The sequence below is a fragment of the Hydra viridissima genome, unplaced genomic scaffold (assembly GCF_058129835.1).
Source record: "Hydra viridissima isolate aposymbiotic clone 2 unplaced genomic scaffold, HvirCarnegie_v1 scaffold_1, whole genome shotgun sequence".
In the NCBI taxonomy this organism is placed as follows: Eukaryota; Metazoa; Cnidaria; class Hydrozoa; order Anthoathecata; family Hydridae; genus Hydra; species Hydra viridissima.
Window position 1 is genome coordinate 3717022 of NW_028324300.1, and position 20753 is coordinate 3737774.

General features: G+C 31.4%; 1 protein-coding gene across 1 annotated transcript in view; it reads right to left on the bottom strand.

The window, feature by feature from the left end:
- LOC145194394 (SCO-spondin-like) overlaps positions 1 to 20753 on the bottom strand; it is an 89305-nt gene that overhangs the window by 35763 nt on the left and 32789 nt on the right. The window contains exons 17-20 of the mRNA XM_090084290.1: positions 18924 to 19526; positions 18478 to 18657; positions 18021 to 18194; positions 17594 to 17652 (exon numbers count right to left, since the gene is read on the bottom strand). Of these exons, the coding sequence (XP_089940416.1) occupies positions 17594 to 17652; positions 18021 to 18194; positions 18478 to 18657; positions 18924 to 19526 (1016 nt within the window). The remainder of the gene's footprint in view (positions 1 to 17593; positions 17653 to 18020; positions 18195 to 18477; positions 18658 to 18923; positions 19527 to 20753) is intronic.

A 20753-nucleotide genomic window follows, 5' to 3' on the forward strand; every position in this document is an offset into this window, starting at 1 on the left:
TCTTTATGGCTTGAGTAACCTAAACATGTTGAACATCCAATTGCTCAAACTGAGTTTGAAATAATTAAAACATACTTTGTTAGTGTTGCTTGTTCTGAAATTAGTTTTTGTGCTGAAACTAATTATAACACAAAATCTTACATTTTGAACATTTAGTGGGATGTCTTTGGACATATTTTCCAAACGACAAGTGCGTGTATTTCATAATGAAATTATAGTTAAGTAAGTGGAACAGCGAGAGTAAGTGGAACAGAGCAGCGAGGGAAAAATATTGCTTAACCTTAAAAAATATATATTTGAAACAGGTAAGCATGAAAAGTTTTAACACTTTTTGCAGAAAAGTCAATTTAAAATCAGGTGAAATACATTTTTCGGATTTTTAGGAAAGAAACTATATGAAAAATTAGAAAAAGTTTAATTCAATTGTTTTCTGATAAAACTGGTCGCTCAATAAGTTTAGTGTTAAATTATCATGTAGTCTAATCTAATGACTGGTAATTGGTGATTAGATGTTGCTAGTATATAAACCTTTTTGGTATTTAGCTTCCGTGTAGTTTTGCATTACTTACAATTTCAAAAAAAAAGTCTTTGAATGGAAATTTTTTCGAATTGCAATGTTTCTAATATTTCTTCCTGACAAAAAATTTCATTCCTTATTTTGGGAAAGTTTATCGAATCTTCGCTATTTGGCAAACAGGGACTTTGATTCGAGTGAGGAACCAATAGGTTCATAAAACTTCTAAAATAATGAGCTCCTATTTGCACAGCAAGGTTACTTTTTATTTGCACTGCAAGGTTACTTTTTATTTGCACTGCAAGGTTACTTTTTATTTCATTCTGCATTCTTTAGTTCTGTTTTCCCATTCTGCAGTTTGACAGATTACAGTCTACTAAGTTATTATAGTTATATAAAGGTTATAAAAGTTACATAAATATAACAAAAGAAACAATCATAAACTGAGTTCTGTATACAATCAATGATTACATTGTAAATCGGAGTCATTTGAGAATAATTATATTTTTGGGGAGGTTTCCGCAAAGTGATCCACTACGCCAATAATCCGAAAAATAATTCAATATATTCTTAAATTTATTCGTTTGGCCAAAATATGCGAACGGACTGTTAAAAATATACTCTTTTCACATGAGACTAGAGGTGGCAGTTTTATACACTCTCTTAAAAGTAAATATAAATAAAAGGACATAATGAGATGACTTTTATATGATATGCTGCTGAATTTACAATTACAATAGAAAACATGGTGTAAGAGAACTGTAAGTATTACTAAAAACTACTGCAAATACAGTTTCAAAACCAAAAACTACTGCAAATACAGTTTCTTGTGAAAAAATAAAACTAATTACTAATACCCTTTTCCGACTAAAGTCGGATAAAGGGTATTTGTGATTAGCTTTATTTTTTAAATGAACCTCTCTCTGTAATATTAGGTAATTAAAGCATGCAAAAACTACTTGAAATGATGTAATTTCTTGTAAATGTTAGAGTTTTCTTAAATATCACTACTTACAGATAAATATTCGAAATTAGTCATCGAAACTTTATATCTTAAAATTGAGATTTTTTGCTTTTATTCAACGTAATAAATTTGCTTAATGTCATATAGCAAAACAGTGATTATCATCGATATATAGTGCGGTGTTTGCGATATTTCTTAATTTCATTGGAAAGAGGATTTTTTTTCCTTCATGATTACCTTTTGCATAATGATGAATCAGGAAAATTAACCATGAGCGAGATCTCGTCTCATTCTCGTTTCTCGTGAGAAATGGGACTTCTCGTGAGAAACGAGAAATAGAAAACTCTCGCGAGAAGTAGAACGAGACTTAAATATTATATTATTTTCCAAATTAAAAATTATTATAATTTACAAAATGCTTAATAATTTGTTTTTTTAATTAATTAATATTTTGACTCCGTGATTTTAATAAATCTAATTAAAAATTTAATTTGTTTTTGAGGATAGTAATAACAACAATCCGTAATAATGTCATTGAAATAATTAATATCTGGATAATATTTTCATCAGATGCGAAGTGTCTCATTTCTGAAAAGTTACAACTAAACGATTTAAAATCATTTGTTTCAGACATTTTGATTGTGTTATAAATAAGAAGAACTTTCTTAACACTGTATGTTAAAAAAAAAGTAAATTACTTTTTATGATCTCTACAAAAAATAGAATCAAACTTGAGAATTGCGTATTTACCTTCTTTTCTCAATTTAATCACTTCATCCCAGAGTTTTTTACGCTTTTCTATTGTTTCCTTTGCAAAATCTTCGTTAACAAACACACCTGTTCCGCGTAGTTTTTTTGAGTTTTGCAGAATTAACTTTTTATCGTTGAAATTTAAAAGTTTTAAAACAATTGATCGCTCTTTTCCTGACTTAATTGACCCTGTTCTGTGCGCTCTTTCAATTATAATTTCTTTGTTTATTTGGAGTTTTTTTGGAATTTTGGAATTTCTTTGTTTATTTGGAGTTTTTTTGGAATTTTGGAATTTCTTTGTTTATTTGGAGTTTATTTGGACTTAATTTTATTAGTTTACCAGTGGAATTGAACTTGACACATTGTTCATATTGAAAAGAAATATTCTTGCCTCATTTCAACGATCAAAATGTCACCAAGAAAAAACAAAATCTGGAGATATTTTTAAAAAACAAGTGACGGTGCTGAATGCAAGGCGTGCAAAAAGTCTTTGAAAACAAAAGATGGAAACACAAGCGGACTTCATCGTCACCTCGAAAAAAAACACAGCCAAGATTACGTTGACTTACTGAGTCCTTTCAGCAGATTTGTCCCCTAATTCAAAACTGAAGCGCAAGAAAAACGTCAGACTTGAAGCACAAGAGCCAACATTTGAACTGAATCCTATTTTGAGCGAAATGTGCCAGTATGAATATCTCTCTGATGCCAAAAAAGACTTTCCGATTCTTGATTGGGGGAAATTGCATTCAAATACATTGCCAGAACTCTCTTCATTAGCTAGACAAATTTTAGCTATTCCAGCAAGTTCAACTAAATCAGAGAGAGTTTTTAGCTCAGGTGGAAATGTCATCCGATCATCCAGACACAACTTACACCCAGAAAAAGTAGAACAAATCATCTTAATCAGAGAAAACATTGTCTTGTTGGAAAAGTTTGGCAAAAAAATTCTGAATTAACATTTGAAAAAGTTGTTTACATTTGACAAATGTCATTTGTGTCTATTTGTCAAAACCCATGTTTACATTTTTTTTTTTACTTTGATTTTAATAAATTTGTTTTCAAAAATTGTTAAATTACTCGTCTCGTCTCGTTCTCGGTCTCACGAGAAGTACTAACTTCTCGTCTCGGTCTCGTCTCGGTTTGAAAAAACCAAGTCTCGCTCATGGTTAAGGAAAATCTATTATAGAACCAAATGAATTATGAGTTTTCATTTTAGATCCAAATTCATCAGACTTTTACATAAAAGAAATTGATTATATAGCAAGCGCAATTTTATCTAAGAGAAAAGTATTGTTGTTTAATAATTTTTCTTGATAAAAATTGAATTCCCTTCAAAAAAATGTTTTTTTTAAAAATAAATTTGTGTGGCTTTGAAATAGCTGTTTTTTGATAACACGATCCTAAAACAGAGGCGTGATTGTAATGAAACAGAGGCGTGATTGTAATGAAACACAATATTATTTGCGCACATTGTAACTTTCTACAACAAATAACTTTTTCTCCATGTTATTTTCAAATAATTGAAGAATAACTGAAAAAACTTAAAGATTGATTATTGAACTCCACAACAACGTGCTGCAATTTTGATGTATATTCGAAAAGTTGATGTACACTCGAAATGTTGATGTACACTCGAAATGTTGATGTACACTCGAAATGTTGATGTACACTCGAAATGTTGATGTATACTCAAAAAATTAATTTGATTATTTCAATTGAAGGAAGACTTCGACAACGATTTCCTCGCCAATAGTTTCTTTTACCAGAAACAATTGGGAAATAAGTGGCTTGATTAAATAAGCAGGGGCCAACCTCGATAACTTACAAACAAAAATACCGAGGGCGCAGAGTTCATAAGAAGATATTGAGCGTATATCCGAAAGTGCACAAGAAGATCCGGAAGCATCAATAATAGAATAACTTCGGGTTATGTGGAGAACTATTTTTTTTTTTTTTATGTAGTCGCCATAAAATGAGTAGAAATAAAAAAATGTTGTTTCTATTTATAAGAAGAACTGTATATGTTTATGAAGAAGAATTTCATATGCAAAATATTTAAAGAACTTCAAATGGCAACGTAACAAAACTTCGCGGGCATATGCAGAATATGTGGAATGCCGATCCACATAACCCGCAACAAATTATTTATTAAAAGTTATGAAATAACTTAAATAAATTTTTATTAACTTATAAAAATAGTAAACATAAAATGTCTTCTTGACATACTGCAATAATTAACATAAAAAAATAGAAAGCAGACTAAAAAATTGCTTCCATGGCTTTAAAAATATTTTTTATATTGTAAAAACTGATATAAGGTACAACTTTAATTGCTTTACAGAGGTCAAAAAGTCTATTAAAATATGTTAGATGTGACAAAGCACATGATTTGCAAAATAAAACGGCATGCTTTTTAGGAAAACATGTGTCGTGAGCTCATGTTAAATCGCATTTTAAAGATTGAGTCCATCTTTTTGGTCATGTATCTTTATTATATAAAATATTACAAAACTCGCCTTTTGTCATAATATTAGGTAGAATAAATGGAAAAATGAGAACGCCATCAGTGTGTGTTAAGACGGTTGAGAGACGATAAGACTCTTCAAAAGGAGGGTACTGCGCAAGGTCCGTAAATGTTTCTAAAAATTTTTTAGCAATTACACACAAAATTGCCAATTTAAAAAAGAAAAATGATCGAATCAGAAAATGGTATCATTGAAAATGAATGCAAAGGTGATGATTGTACTAGCGAGCATGAATTCTAAGGTTATTAAATTTTTTCTTCTTTTATTGCGCTATTGATAGTAATAAAGTAATGCTAACAAAAAAAAACATTAAATAATAATGTCAAATAACTTAAAATATGTTGACTCTAAACAACTGTTGGAGTTAATATTCAGTAACTTGTATCTGTTATTCTCAGCGGAAATAAAGAAAAAATTGTGTTTAAAGTTTTGATTGATGTCATAAGGCTGTTAGGACATACTTTAACCCAAGTATGTGAATATATGTGTATGTACGCGTGTGTATGAAATTATTATTAGGGTATCATCACCAATGTGCTGATTGGTGATAATATCCTAGTAATCAGTCAATATTCCTTATTTTAGGACACAATACCCAGAAGCACTTAAAAACTGGGTTCTTGTCAGGGGAAAACATTAATGTAGGTTGCTGTTTTTAGATTTGCCCCATTTTTGGTTGCCAATTAAGAAAGATATATCGCAATATATATGCATTTTACACCACAACAGTCATAATGTATTTTTAAAATACATTTTTTTTTGTTTGATATAATTTTTCATCAAAAAGCATAAAATGATGGGGTACTAATGCTCAACTCTAGAAGAAAAAAAAATTCGCTGTACATTAAGGACTGCCCTAACATATATGTACATACTTTTATACCATTATCAGTTGCGGACTGTCCGTTAGGCTAACTAGGCTGCATCCTAAGGGCCCGTGATTTTAGGGGGCTCGTGCACGGGCTCCTTGGCCTCATGACAAATTCGTGCGTCTATCATCTATAATCTGTCAGTAAAATTCAGGCTTTGATCATATACGATAATCATGGAAACATTATCTTGTTCCTAAGTAAATAAAGTTTGATATACAGTATTATACTGATCTTTTGTGAAGTCGCTAAATGTCATATCATCATAAGTCAATAGCTCTAAGACGTCGTGAAAGAAAACGTGCAATATAAAGCACACACAGAAGTAATGTCAAAAACTGTTAAGCTCACGGAGATGTTTGGCAAGCAACGTTCAGTAATAGTTACAGAACAAATGCCTCTTGATGATCCTTCTGCTCAAAGTGCTGTGCCCGAGGCAACATCTCATTCTCAAGATGTTCGAAATGTAGAAAATGATGATGACATAGAAACAGGAAGTAAGTTTGGCAATGCACAGTGGGCCAGTGACTGGACAAAAGTATAAAAACCAAAGTCAGAATTTTAATGTCATGATGGTTTTAAACAATTATATAGATATGATAAAACAGTTTAAAACTGTTTATATACACTTAAAATTTTAATGGATATACAAATGATGTGGTTGAAGTAAACGCAAATGTAAATTAGAAAAAAAAAATTATAAAGAGAAAAATGTTGTTTAAAAAATCGATGGAAATAAATAACATTTACTTAAAATATTGCGCTTTTTAAAATATTATATTATAACTCTATACATTATCTGGATTTTAAAAGTTGTTTGGCTCAAATTGGTATGTAATTAACAAATTTGCAGCAACTTTAAACAAGCTTATTATTTTATATTTTATTGTGTGACTTTTGTTTTTATTTGACAAAGTATTTTTTTTTATTGTTACATCTTGCTTTTATACTTAGATATTTTGAAGCTTCTATATGTTTCTTTTAATAATTTCATAAATATGGCTGCCACTAGGCGCCACCTTGGTTTTCTTTCACATTTGAACATCTCTTACCTAACAAAAAATCTGTAATTGCGCTCAAAAATTTTTATTTGCACAAAATTTTAAAAAACGCGGAAAACATATAATACAATCTTACTCATACTAAGCGTAATACTGAACAATAATATATATATATATATATATATATATATATATATATATATATATATATATATATATATATATATATATATATATATATATATATATATATATATATATATATATATATATATATATATATATCGTAATTCAAATTTAGTTCTTGTTAATTTAGCGCTTGTCAAACCAAATGGATTTAATAATCTATTTTAATTGGTTTGGTTGGGGTTATTCATTTTAGATGTTGAACTACTGCTTTTATTTAGGTTTAATGAGTGTCACAAGAAACGAAATTCACCAGTTTATCAGACTCAACAGTTTGTCAATACATAAAAAAGAAGACAGTATACTTGTATACAACTTTATTAAAGAACATGATTTGAAGTTTCAAGGCAAAAAGTTTGAGAGTCAATTTCATTTATTTATTTCTGAATATGGTAAAAGATGGACTCGAAGTAAACGAACCGATGCAAAGTTTATTAGGAAGATTTCAGCTTGGCTTGAAAATGATTTTAATACCACATTAATGAAGGAGAGTAAAAATAAACAACTCGGCAGACCTACATTACCATTTGAAGATTCGTCTTCAAAAACAAAGAAAAGAAATGTTGCAACTTTGTCAGCTTCAAATTCTTGTGAGCTGTTGTTTGCTAGTGGCACACACCTGTGGAAAGAAGGTAGAAGAAAAGATACTCAGATAGCAATAAAGTAGGCTAATAACAAAGATGCTGAACTAGATCATTCTGATAATACATCTGAAGAAGCGTTGGCTCTTTTGTTAGATAATGAGATGAGCAAATCTCAGTATCAGCGCTTAAGAAACAATGCGAAAAGCAAAAAAAGTAATTTACATCCACCATACAATGATGTACGTGAGGCAAAAGAGAGGTGTTTGCCTAGTCGTGAATCATGGACAGCAACAAATTACTCTGCAGGCATCAATTTCCAAGCATTGGTAGATCATACTGTTCTGCGGCTGTTGGAAGTACAACATGATGTTATCAGTTCGTTTGTTTTTGATAGGCTAATTCTGCGCTCAAAGGTAGGTTTTGATGGGTCAACTGGGCAAAACATTTATACACAAGTTACTGATGAGCTAGAAAACAGAAGCTTTGTCCAAGAAGCAAGTTTGTTTCTTACCTGCTTTGTACCACTTGAATTGACAGGATTCTCTGGTGAAGTGGAGAAGATTGTTTGGAGAAATCCACATCCGTCATCAACATTGTACTGCCGAATTGTGCGGTTTAGGTTTGTAAAGGAGACAACTGATGTAATGAATGCAGAGCATCAATTTCTTGAAAATGCTATTGGAAACTTAACTACAACTGCTGTGCCTAAGTATGAAAACTTAGCTGTTCTTCACAAGGTTGATGTTACTATGATAGATGGAAAAGTAGCCACTGCATTATCTACAGTTACTAATTCAAGTCAGTGCTGCTCAGTTTGTGGTTCAATACCAACTCAAATGAACCAACTTAATATTGTTTGCAATTTGCCATTAACTCCAACCGGATTGAAGTATGGTTTGTCAACACTTCGTGCATGGATTCGTAGCATGGAGTGTTTGTTAAAAGTCGGCTACAAAGCTGAAGTGAAGAAATGGGCATCAAGGTCAGATGCAGACAAAGAAAAAGTTAAAGCTAAAAAGAATTTAATTCAATCTCGGTTCAGAAATGAAGTTGGGCTGGTGATTGATATCCCCAGGTCTGGTGGTTCTGGATCATCAAATAATGGCAATACTGTCCGACGTTTCTTCAGAAATGCTGAACAAACAGCAGCAATTATTAATGTTGATGTGCATTTAATTAAAAGGATATATGTTGTGCTTTGTACTTTGTCATCTGGTTTTATGATTGATGCCGATAAATTAAAAGACTATTGCTTAGAAACAGCACAGCTTTTTATAAAACTGTATCCCTGGTACTACATGCCACAGATCTTGCACAAAATATTGATACATGGGTGGCAGGTTGTTGATGAGATGGTGTTGCCAATTGGGATGATGAGTGAAGAGGCCTTAGAAGCACGAAATAAAGACTTTAAAAAATTCCGTGAATTTTTTTCAAGGAAGTGTTCGCGTTTAAAGACAAACGAAGACCTTTTACGGCGTTTTATGTGCTCATCCGATCCAGTAATCAGTGCTTTACGATCACCTAAGCACCCTAATAAAGAAAATTTTCCAGATGGTGTTGTGCAACTCTTAAAAGAAAGCCATTCTTTTATTTTGTAATTTCGCCTGAATTATGTTGTACATAATTGTTTTGAATTTTTAAATATGTAGACCTACCACTTACTAAGCTTGTACTACTTGTAGCATACATTGTCAAAGATTTTCGGTGATTGTGAATGCATGGGTACAATAATACCCATACAAATTTGAAAAGTTCTGTAGACGCTTGTAAAATCTGCTAATTAGAAAAACTAATTAACTAAGCTAGAATATAATTATTTTACAGGAAACCAAGTTTATCTAGCAACGTTTAATAGCACGTGTAATAACACTAGTTAATATGACACGTGTAATAACACATATTAAACTGAAAAAAGATTTGCTTTCTGCGAGCGAGGATCAAAGGGAGGATTTCATAATAAAACACGAGCTAAATAGTGTACTTAGCACAAATAAAACATATACAACTAATAAAATTTAGCTGTTGCTAAGCAAAATTAGGTATCCATAGCAACTAAATAAAAAATATATTTACTTTTTTAAAAAGCGTGACCTCATATTGGTACTTATGTAAAATTTGGTGAACATAGCACTTGTAAAAATATCTTTAAAAAAAACTATGTTTTTGCTACCCAAAATTAGGTATCCATAGCAACGAATTAAAAAAATGACACCTTCATAAGAAGCGCAGACATCATATTATTACTCATCCTAATTTTAGTCAATATAGCCCTAATATTAAATTAGTTATGAATTTTGTCCAGTAAAAGTGAATTCTGGCCCACTGTGCAATGACGATAATGGGCCAAAGTTTGTTACTTTCAACGCAGTTACTTTCAACGCAGAAAAATGCTTTTTGTGGTGATGAGTTCAGTGACTGGAAAAATGGCTTAGCTGTTATCTGTGCGCATGAAAAGTCTTTAGCTCACATAGTGGCTGCAGTTCGTATCGATGAAAACATTGTAAAACAATTCAATGCTTCAACGACACGATGAAAACATTGTAAAACAGTTCAATGCTTCAACGACACGTTCGAGCACCAATACTTCAGATTGGTGCTCGAACGTGTCGTTGAAGTAATCAAGTATTTGGGCCAGCAACTAATGGACACTTATGTTCACCGAATTAAGCGTGCTAAGTAGTATTCAGTATCTATGATAGCACACCAGATGCATGCAAGGTTGATCGATTAACTTGCATAGTTAGTAATCTTCTTGAAGACAGTTGCGTACTCGTTGAGCATTTCCTCAAATTTCTTGACATGAGTGGAGATACTGCGAGTAAGATCTCAACAAACCTTTTGGCATTTTTATAAAAAGTGGGTATCGACATTACAAACTGTTGCGGTCAATCATATGATAGTGCTGGTAACATGTCTGGAACTCACCATGGTGTTCAAGCAATAATAAAGGCACGGAATTCATATGCTGATTACATCCCGTGCTTTGCACACTCATTGAACTTAGCAGGAAATGAAGCAGCAAACTGCAAATCACAAGCATCATCGTTCTTTGACATTATTGAGAAACTTTACTTGTTTATGAGTGCTTCAACGCATCGCTGGTCTGTGCTTAAGAATAACCTGGACTCAACACCCGTTTTGAAGAGTCTTAGTGAAACCAGATGGTCAGCTAGAGGAGAGGCAGCAAAGGCTTTGTAGTTGGTTTACCATGAAATAAAAAATGCTTTGGAGAATATTAGAGATGACGTCTGTGAAAGAGCAGACACAAGACGCGAAGCAGACGGTTTAGTTAAGAAGCTGAATCAGCTTGATTTTAAAAATTTGGCTGAACTCTGGTCGACCATTATGGATTTCTTCAAGGATACGTCTACAAGCCATAGATTTGGACCTTAACACAGCTGTCAGTTTGATGCAATCGCTAACTGACTACATGAGCAGTTTAAGGAAAGAGTTTGAGTTGTTTGCACGTAAAGGTCAGGAGCTTACTGGCAAAAATGCATACTCAAACCACTTTTCATGAAGGCAACAAAGAGGAAGTTAGCTTGTTACCAAGGGAAGATTTTAGAATAAGCGTTTTCCTAGAAATCATAGACAGCATCTTGGCTGCTATGCAGAAGCGTCTTATTGCATGTTCAGGTGTACGAGATAAGTTCTCCTTCCTACACAATTTAGTTGATCTCCCTGACTCCTGTCTGCGTGAAGCCTCATCAACATATTACTATTTTTTCTGTCAGATTGGTAACTTTTGCACAAGGGGCCCATAATATACCATTAGCCTAGGGGCCCCAGATTTCTCAGTCCGCCACTGACCATTATATATACACGCATACTAATTTGCAATAGCAATGCGTGTATATATAATAGCACATGATCAATATAAAAATAGTGCTCATGTAAAGAATAGCAAATGAATCGCTAAATTAAATGCTGTAGTTTTATAAAATTAGGCTCTTTAATAAATTTATTTAGCTATAACGATGCAAACCTTAAATGCACTCCAGTTATAAGCTCTATAACAATACTCTCCTTTAATATCTACTCCACAGACCAATGATTATATCAAATACTGTTAAGAGAAGATTGGATTTGTTAATGATTATGAGGTGTCTGGAGTTTGGCGTCAAAGTCACGGACTAATTATGTTAAGCAGTTTCCTAAGAAGTTGTAAAAGTTTTATTGTAGATTTTGGAGGGACAAAATGATGCCAAAATGCTCTCACAAAAACTGGCATGAATCTGCGTTCTTATGTAACCAGTTTTTCCTGATAATCAAAAGATTTTCTGAAAATATGGTCATGGAACTGTTTGTCATCTTGTATAGAAGTTCTCCTTTCCTAACTTTAGTAATGATGATGGGAATGCAGAATACATTCCAGCCAACCAAGTCAATACATTCCAACTGACCAAGTCCGTGTAAAGTTGGTGATGAATCAATGTTATACGAAGTGTATTTGTCCCAGGAACTTGCTAATGACTCGATGGAAAAAATCCTTATAACAACTTCAACTCTTTCACATGTTTGCGATATGTTAAATTAGATAAAAAACTTAGCATAAGATATCAACGAGTCCTCTATTGATACCAGAGAAATTTGTGAAGATTTAGCAGAGGTCCTAATGAAATAATTAAATACCACCAAAAAAGAAAATTGAATTTCCAGTTAGAACAGAACTGGGGTAAACCAATGGAATTATAAATTCTCCAATATTCTAGTTCTTTAACTCAGAATATGTTTCTGTTAAGAACTGGTGAAAAAAAAGGAAAAGAAAAAATCTACTTCATTACTTACAGTAATTTAATCGACAGACACGTCTGACGCCTTTATAAAGGTATCTATTGTGACTGATGAAGAAATAATGGTGAAGAAATTTTCGTTGTAAAAACTTAAATAACCGTAATAATTTTACAAAATAGTTTTGATTATCTTTAATTATGCAAATCTTAACTAAAATTCAAGATGATTTGCAAGAATTTAAATTTGATTCTTAATTTTACAATTGATTATCTTAAGTTTATTGATTTAAACAACCATTAAATTTAATCTCTCAATTTAACAAATTTTTTATATTGCTACTCATCAAACGCAGAAATAATTATTAATTTAGTGTTTGATAATGATAATCCATATCGATCAATAGAGATTAGTTTACGTTTGGTAAGTACTTTACATATTATTTTATATTTTTACTTGTTACAAAATGACGCGTTTCTGATCCATATTTTTCTTTTCAATTTTTTCTTTCGTTGATATTCCCAATTTTCAATGAGCCCATTCCCTACTTCACCCAACTTTGATGACATTTTAAAGTTTAAACAATAAAAAAATATGACAATTTTTGTTTCCGTAGTTTTGGAATAGCGCTCAATAATATTACAAGGATTTAATGAGTTGAATTTTCCATGAAATGGGAGCAGCAATTTTGGTTTTTACTAAACCGCAAAAAATCTGTTTAAGAAGTGAATTATTTGATTTAATTTATTTTTAAAAACCAGAAAATATTTTACCTCAATACTTTCTGCTTTACGGGGATGGGTGCGACAGCAGAGAAAGAGGACGGTACTGGGTAATTATCAAAAGAGGAATGAGGATTTACAACAAAGTTAGAGTGTGGAAAGGACAAATGAGTTTAGTGGTCATAGTCAATCCCCTAGCTACATCATTTAAACTTAAAAATGTAAACACTTTTCAATATTTGTATGAAAGATTTGACCTTGTAAACAATATGTTAAATATCAATACCACAAGAGAACATCTCTTTAGTTATTAACTTTCAATTGTTAATAAACTTTTGTTTTAAAAAACTGTCTACGGATTTACAGATATCTATTTCGGGCAGAAACCTCTAATTATCAGTTTCGCCAAATCTACAGGATAATACCCGTACTACAATCGGGCTCAGGCCTACCGCTAGTCCAATTGTTATTGTAAAAAAAGATCTTTTAGCAAAATATGCAACAAAAAATCTTGAGTTTTTATAACTGATGAGAGGTATTATATTTTCATAAGGAATGCATTTTTACAATTTTTACTTTTTATTTTTTTCTTATTTTCTAACGTAAATTATCCAGTATGTTGGTGCTAACTTTTATTCTTCAAAAAGCTGCTGCAGAAGCCTGTAAATTTTTCTAAACGCGTTATCTTTTTGATAAGTTAGCTAGAGTTTAAAAAAAAAACAGTAAATTAATAGCATTTAAAACATTCGTTTATCATGACACAATACTAGGATATAATTTATACATGAAGATTTATAGGTGTAAGAATGGAAGTGTCTTTATGTTTATATACTAGTAATCATGCGATTTATTGTAATAAAATACTGACTTTAATTCAACTGCACATTAAAAGTTCTTTTACATCAGGCTTTTTTTAAGCAATAAATACATTAAAATAGTTAATATATAAAAATATATAGATATATATAAAAATATATAAATACAATTAATATATAAATTCTTACTTAAAATAACGATAAAGTTTGTAGCTAGCAACTCCAATTATCGGCAAAATTACAATGCAAACTCCCACTACCGTTCCAATAATAATGGATGATTTTACATCTGAATTGAATATATATATATATATATATATATATATATATATATATATATATATATATATATATACATATATATATTGATTTATAGATAGATAGATAGATAGATAGAAAGATAAATAGATAGAGAGAAAGACAGATATATAGGGAGAGTGAGAGAGAATTTCTAAGCATTGCAAAAACAATTCCTTTTTAATTATTTTGAAATGTTGTTTTTTGGCAGTTTATCATAGCAACGGTATAAAAATGCTTTATAATTGTTTTAATCGTGTTATTAACATGTTACGCCCGAAAAAAAAGCCGAAGGCTTCTTTAAATTGTTAAAACTGATACGACCATTATACTACCTCCTTCTTATTGATATTAGTATAATTACTTTTAAAAAAAATCTTGTGAAATAGAATAAATATATTTTCAATGGTCCTGGGTGCAATTAAATCTAAAGTCATTTTATATAAGGTGACAAGCTCATAAACTTAGGGCTGCTTCCTGAAAACTTGATCTCACAGCAAAATTATTTGGCAAATAATATACAGACATTACTTTAGATCCAAAAAAAACAGCTTGTAATATATTAGTTTGATCTCAGAATGTTTAATCTAATTTGTTACAATAGTTTGAAGTTTTTCAAATGCATGTCAATTTAAGTAAAACGGTTCTTTAGCAATAATTTAATTTAAGGATACTTTCCGAGAGTAAAGTGGTATTCTAAAATAAAACGACCAAGAAAAAGCGCTGTGCCCCAAACAGAATTCAATAATAAAACATGTTATAAAATTTTATTTTTCAGGTTATGGTCCTAGGTACAAAAAACTGTCTTTGGTACAAGACTAGATGACCTCATACATAAAATTTTTTTTATGTTATCTAAAAATAAAAAGAGACTTATTTAATATAGAATTTAGTAAAAAATCTTTTTAAGAAAGCTATGTACTTAAACTTAAGAAAATTTAGTTTTCTTTCGCATTATAAAGAAAAGGATCACCAAAACTTTACTTTATTCAATTAAAAACGTTTTTTCACAATTTTGTTTTGGTTTTTTCGGTTATTAGTCACAGCAACCAACTCCAATTTATAAAATTCGATGAAAAAATAGTAATTAGAAAATGATACTTTACACCCTATGTCTGTTTCGACTTCTTTCAACCCAAAAAAGTTAAGTTTTCGTCGGTATTTTGTTAAAAAGCTCCCGTATACTTTTGCAAAAAGAGAAATTACTTGCTTTTTTGGGAAAGAAAAAAGAAACTATTTAAGCCAGAATTAATTTCTCCAAGCAAATGCTTTTTTTAAAAGAAGTCATTTGATTTAACAAGTTTAATTTTATCATGAAAAAATGTCAATAGTTCATAACTTTGCACAAAATTTCTTAAAATCATCTTTGAAATCGGATCTGTTCTACTTTACAGCATAAGTTCATTGTGCAACATTTTCTCATTGAATAAAATCTTAGACGAGTCTGACTTCCTTTCTGCTATCTATTTAAACATTTTGGTGAAATCAGTTTATGATTTTTTTACATACCTTTTGTATTCTAAAAACTTTCTTCCGGCGCAATCAATCCTCCATCTCTCGATCACTTTTTATGTTCTCTTCTAGTTCTTGTGACGAGTAAAAGATTAAAGTTTCGGTCAGAACCTTTCTTTTCGCTACTTCAAGATCCTTGTTAGCCAGTCACAATTTCACTAAATTTACTTCAAATACCAGTTTTGACAAAGGAAACTGGCATGCACAGCTTTCTTATAACGACCAAGTAATGATGAGCAACTGTTATCTGATATGATGAAGTTTCGGAATATCTAAATTCCATCAAGATTGCTTACAAAGGCTTTTGTTGCAAAAAAGGCCAGGACGTAGTGTTGGAAATGAAACTAGGTTATGTACTCACATTGAAACTTAATCAGGTTAAACATTCAAGCTGGAAAACTTGTACACTTAGATGTTAGCTGTGTAGGTAGCTGCATAGGTGTAGGTATAGAAAGACTGCCATATACCTAATTTCGTTATGAGTTGCTGATTGTCTAAATTTAAAGCTGTCAACACACTTCCCAAGTTAGTTAACGCAGGTTAACACTTGTGGTCAAATTTCTGCAGAATTCCAGAGTCTACATCAATTGTGAGAATAAGAGTGCACCAGCTCTGAGATTAAATCTTCAGCTCATTGACCCATTTTCACTATTTTACCTTCCGTGCATTTCTTTAATATTCCTTACCCTCAGCTTTCGCCATTTGAGTCTTCTTTTTGTCTTTTTTTATTATCTTAATGTTGGCACTACACACTGAAAGTAAAACCTTTTCATTACAAATAAATTTGTCCAACTTGCTCTTCTAATTCTCACAAAGAGCTTGAGCACAATTCAAAATATTGCGTTTGTGCAAAAGATCTTTTTCTTGATATTTAGCTCTGAAAGTAGCATCTAAACTGCTTCCCATAATTGAGCGTTGGAGTAGGTAGAATAATTATTTCATCTTGCTAGCAGTTGTACATAGTATTGAGCAAACCACAGAGTGTTAAAGAAACCCATAAAGGTAAAAAGCAACGGCTTTGTAGCCTGGTGAGTAAATAAGGGAGCAAATATAAAAATCTACTTAAGTTTAGCATTAGTATGTGAGAAAAAGCTGTTGGAATTCATTTATATGTAATTAAAAAAAAAAAAATGATGATGGCCTAAACAATTTGAGCGGCAAAGCATATCATAAACTCAAAAGATATAGAAAAATTAGAAAAAAAATCACATTTTTTGTGCAAATGTTTCAACGACTCATGACTCATGACTTGCACAAGCTTTTATTAAAAAAGAAGGAAAAGGAAGGGAACGGCGGATTTTGATCGAGTGTTGATAAAAGAAGTACAAAAGAGTATTATTTTAACTTTGATGTGTGTCAATGTTTGTCTTGTAAAATAAAATTTGTTTGTCGTTAGATCATGGTTCTAAATGGTTCGTTTTTTGGTAGACTTGTTGACTTCCAAAACATTTGATAAACTTTCACCTTTAACAATAAAGCCTCAATTCAAGTGATAAACATAACTTTCTCCTAATTTGCAATATTTTGCAATCTTTTAAAAACTATTATTCTCACTTTTCTCGTCATTTAAAGAAGCTTATTTACTTTTTCAAATGTTTCACTCAAATATTTTACTTTACCTGGAAAGAAAAAGTACCTGGACATGGCACTCCCTCATTGCAGGCTTGACTTTCAAAGCTTGATCCAAGGCAACCGCCATTTAATGTATCTCCTTGACAATTTCTTGAATGACTTTGAAATGGTTGTACACTGGGATTAGACTGACAACTTTCTGAGCATGAACTCCACGCACCCCATGAAGTATAGTTGCCTGTTGAGAAAAAGATATCTAAGAGTGAGAAGCTGTTAAAAGGAACTAGTAAACACTGTTTAAAGTATGTAAGTACCGGTTGAAAGTAGTAATGCACTCATTTAGAGTGATAAGTTGTCTAAACCCTAAGCTAAATATAGATTAAATTATTTTCTCTAAAAAAAACTACTAATAATCTCTTGCCTAGACATGGAACATATTGATTACAAAGCACTTGATCAATCCTTACGAAGTTTTCACACCCAAAATAAGTCGCATTCCATGTGGAATATCCAGTACAAGAGCGCTCTCTTGTCTGGAAAGGTCCTACCCCAGCTGTTTTACAACTCTCTGAACAGGCAGTCCAATCACTCCATGATGTCAATGATCCTAATTTAAAAGTTTGCAGATAAAAACAAAAATTGTTTTTTTATTCATCACATGTAAAATATAGAAACCTTTTTCTGCTATTTCTTAAGTTTCTTCGTAAATATACAACTATGACTTCATTACCAAGGCCATGTGTTTAGATGTTTTCATAATCAAGTTGAGGACAATCAAACAACAAACCAAAGTTATAAAAATATTTATAAAGCTTTCCTTTCCTACTTATTCTAATAAATCTGTAAAAATTTCACAACAGTTTTGTTAAAATTGAGTTTTTAAGAGCGGAAACTTTTTCGTTAAACTAAAATTGTGAACAATAATCTAAAAGCTAAAGAAAAGAAACAAATTAATATGACATAAAAAGAACATACCAGTACAGTAAACATATGGATTGCATCTTTGAAATTCTGAAAGCGCCGCATTGTCACAATTGTTTCCGAGTGTTGCTCCAAAGCAAGTACGAGATCTTGTCTGAATAGGAACTGATAATGTTAGTTGACAAGAAGCAGAGCATACGCCCCAATTGCTCCATGATGACAAATTTCCTTAAGGATCATTAAACATTTTTAAAAAAACAAAAAATTTTGTTTCTTTGTATTTATTATTATATTTCTTTTTTGATGATGTTATAACCCTGCAATTTATTTTCTTTCTTACGCTTAAAATTTCCCAAAATGTTGGAGTATATTTAATGTAATTAGTTATCAAGAGCTCTCATGAAAATACTTATGAAGAAATATTCCCCCTAGCTTAACTTCATATACAGCTTGTAAACAATCTAACCTATTGAGCAGAACTTCTTTGAAAACATTTTTTAAAATAACTTACCACATTGTGCTGAACATATTGCATACTCATATTTAGCTATGTTACTATTAACTTTACAATCTTCTTGGACTTTTTGTGTATACGCATTTATGCAAAAACGCTCTCGCCTTTGATAACCAACTGCCCCACAAACGACTGAGCAAGATCCCCATGCACTCCAAATTGTCCATTGTCCTTGGACTTAAATAAGAAGCAACTTTTCTATTTAGAATTAAAACTCCAAAGCTTTATCGCTCATCATCTTTCGTATTAAAAAAATCTATTATACTTTAATCATAAGTGAAATGCGTGGTAATAAATATATAATAATACTTAGTAGGATATATATTTTTCTACATGATAATCAGAAAACTTATGTTTTTTAAAAGAAAGTAAAAAAAAACTAATGAAATTTCAAAAATTAAAAGAATTACTTTAGAAAAGATATTTGTCTCAAAACAGCTTACTATCACATTCTAGTTTTCCAAGAACTGCAGGGTAAATGTCCTCAGCTTTTATAAACAAAAGTTCAGAAAAGTTATTGATAAACCTGTTGAAATACATATCTGAGCCATTAACAAGGTAATGTGACATTCTGTTTATGTCAGTTAAATTAACATCAGGACCTATTGCACCTACAAACAACAGTGCTTCAGTTTTGACAGCATTTTCAATTTGCACTCTAAATGCATAATTAGGTTCTATGTTCTCATAACCATCAGTGAGAAACAGAACAACTGGTGCTACATTTAACCGTTGGCAGCCCATATATGCATCCCTTGCTTTTAAAAGAGCGTCATTTATAGCTGTTCCACCATTTATTCTAGGCAAAGCTGCCATAAAATTTACGAAATCATTTTTATTAATTAGAGCACCGCAAGAAGAAGACACAACAGCATATTTTGCAAAGTTTACCACAGCAACTTCGACGTTTGCATTCAGGCCGAGCTCTGAGTTAGCAATAAAACTGGTGGCAAACCCTTTCTCTTGAGACCAATATAAATCATTAACGCTTGATGAAGAATCCAAAACAATGACAAAAGTGATATTCAAATTGGAGCAAGTTCTTGCTAAAAAAAACCATCCTTACACTATTCCTAATTATTGGAGTTAAGTCCCGAGACCTAATCTAGCAGACCCTTTTGTGGTGTGATAGGGTATAACTCCGGACTTCAAAAATGTAACCCCAAAAATCAGATTTGGGGTTACATTTTTGAAGTCAGAAGTTAAATGCCAGAGAAATCGAGTTTAAATTTTTTGAATGAAAATTGTAAATTTCTTCAATTTTTCCACCTTTTTACAATATTTTCCGTAGAAGCTTTTATAACTTTCATTAAAATTTTACAACAAACAACTAAATCAAAATGAATTGACTTAGTTATACATAAAAGAGCCATTTTACAGAAAAAATTGTACACATTTTAACAAAAATAAGGATTATAGAAAAATCGCTCTAGCTATTGTATAACACTGGTCAAAATCAAGTTAATCCTGATGAATTATCATAAAAACTTTCGTTCATTGTGAATGTGTGATATGTGAAGCAGCACAGGTTAATGGAAAATCCAAACATCCATTAGCTAAGTCATCATTTGAAACCCCAAAACCATCATCTGAAGCCATGATGCTCTTCATGTTTTTTAGTAATTAGCAGAGGAAATCCTCACAACTACACAACAACTACTTTTCGTAAAAATCTTATTGAAATTATTTCAAAGGATCAGCTTGCAACAAACACGATTGAAAAAATGCTCTTTTTTCATCAAAGTCAATTCCCCAGGGCACCATTTGACTGAAACAACCACAAGAAGGAGGTCCTTCTCCAGTTTTATTAAGTAATGTATACAAAATGGTATATGTTAACTAATTTATTTCGTAACTGGCTACAATGCAATTTTGTAGTTTTTATTTAATCATTCACAGGATCAATCTAAGATTAGCAAATACCAACAACATCAACTTGCCTAACAGCACATGACTTTGCACAAGTTTTGCTCAACACTGGGTTGTCAAACAGCAAAATGATAAAGCTGGCATCCACTCTGAATTCTGTTGCAAGTAAAAAACTTGTTGAAGCTAACTTTCCTACTAAGTTTCAAAATCTCGGAAAAAAACTCTCAGAAGAATTTGTTGGAACAACTGTGATGTGCGACTTCAATTAAGAACAAAGATCTTTTCGTACAATCGTTCATTGTAAAAAATTAAAACATGCATGAGCTTCTTTTGGAAAAAAGATCAAGTTGTTCTGTGGACCTCATCACAAAGATTGTAATATATGATGGGGGTGGGTTTTTAAA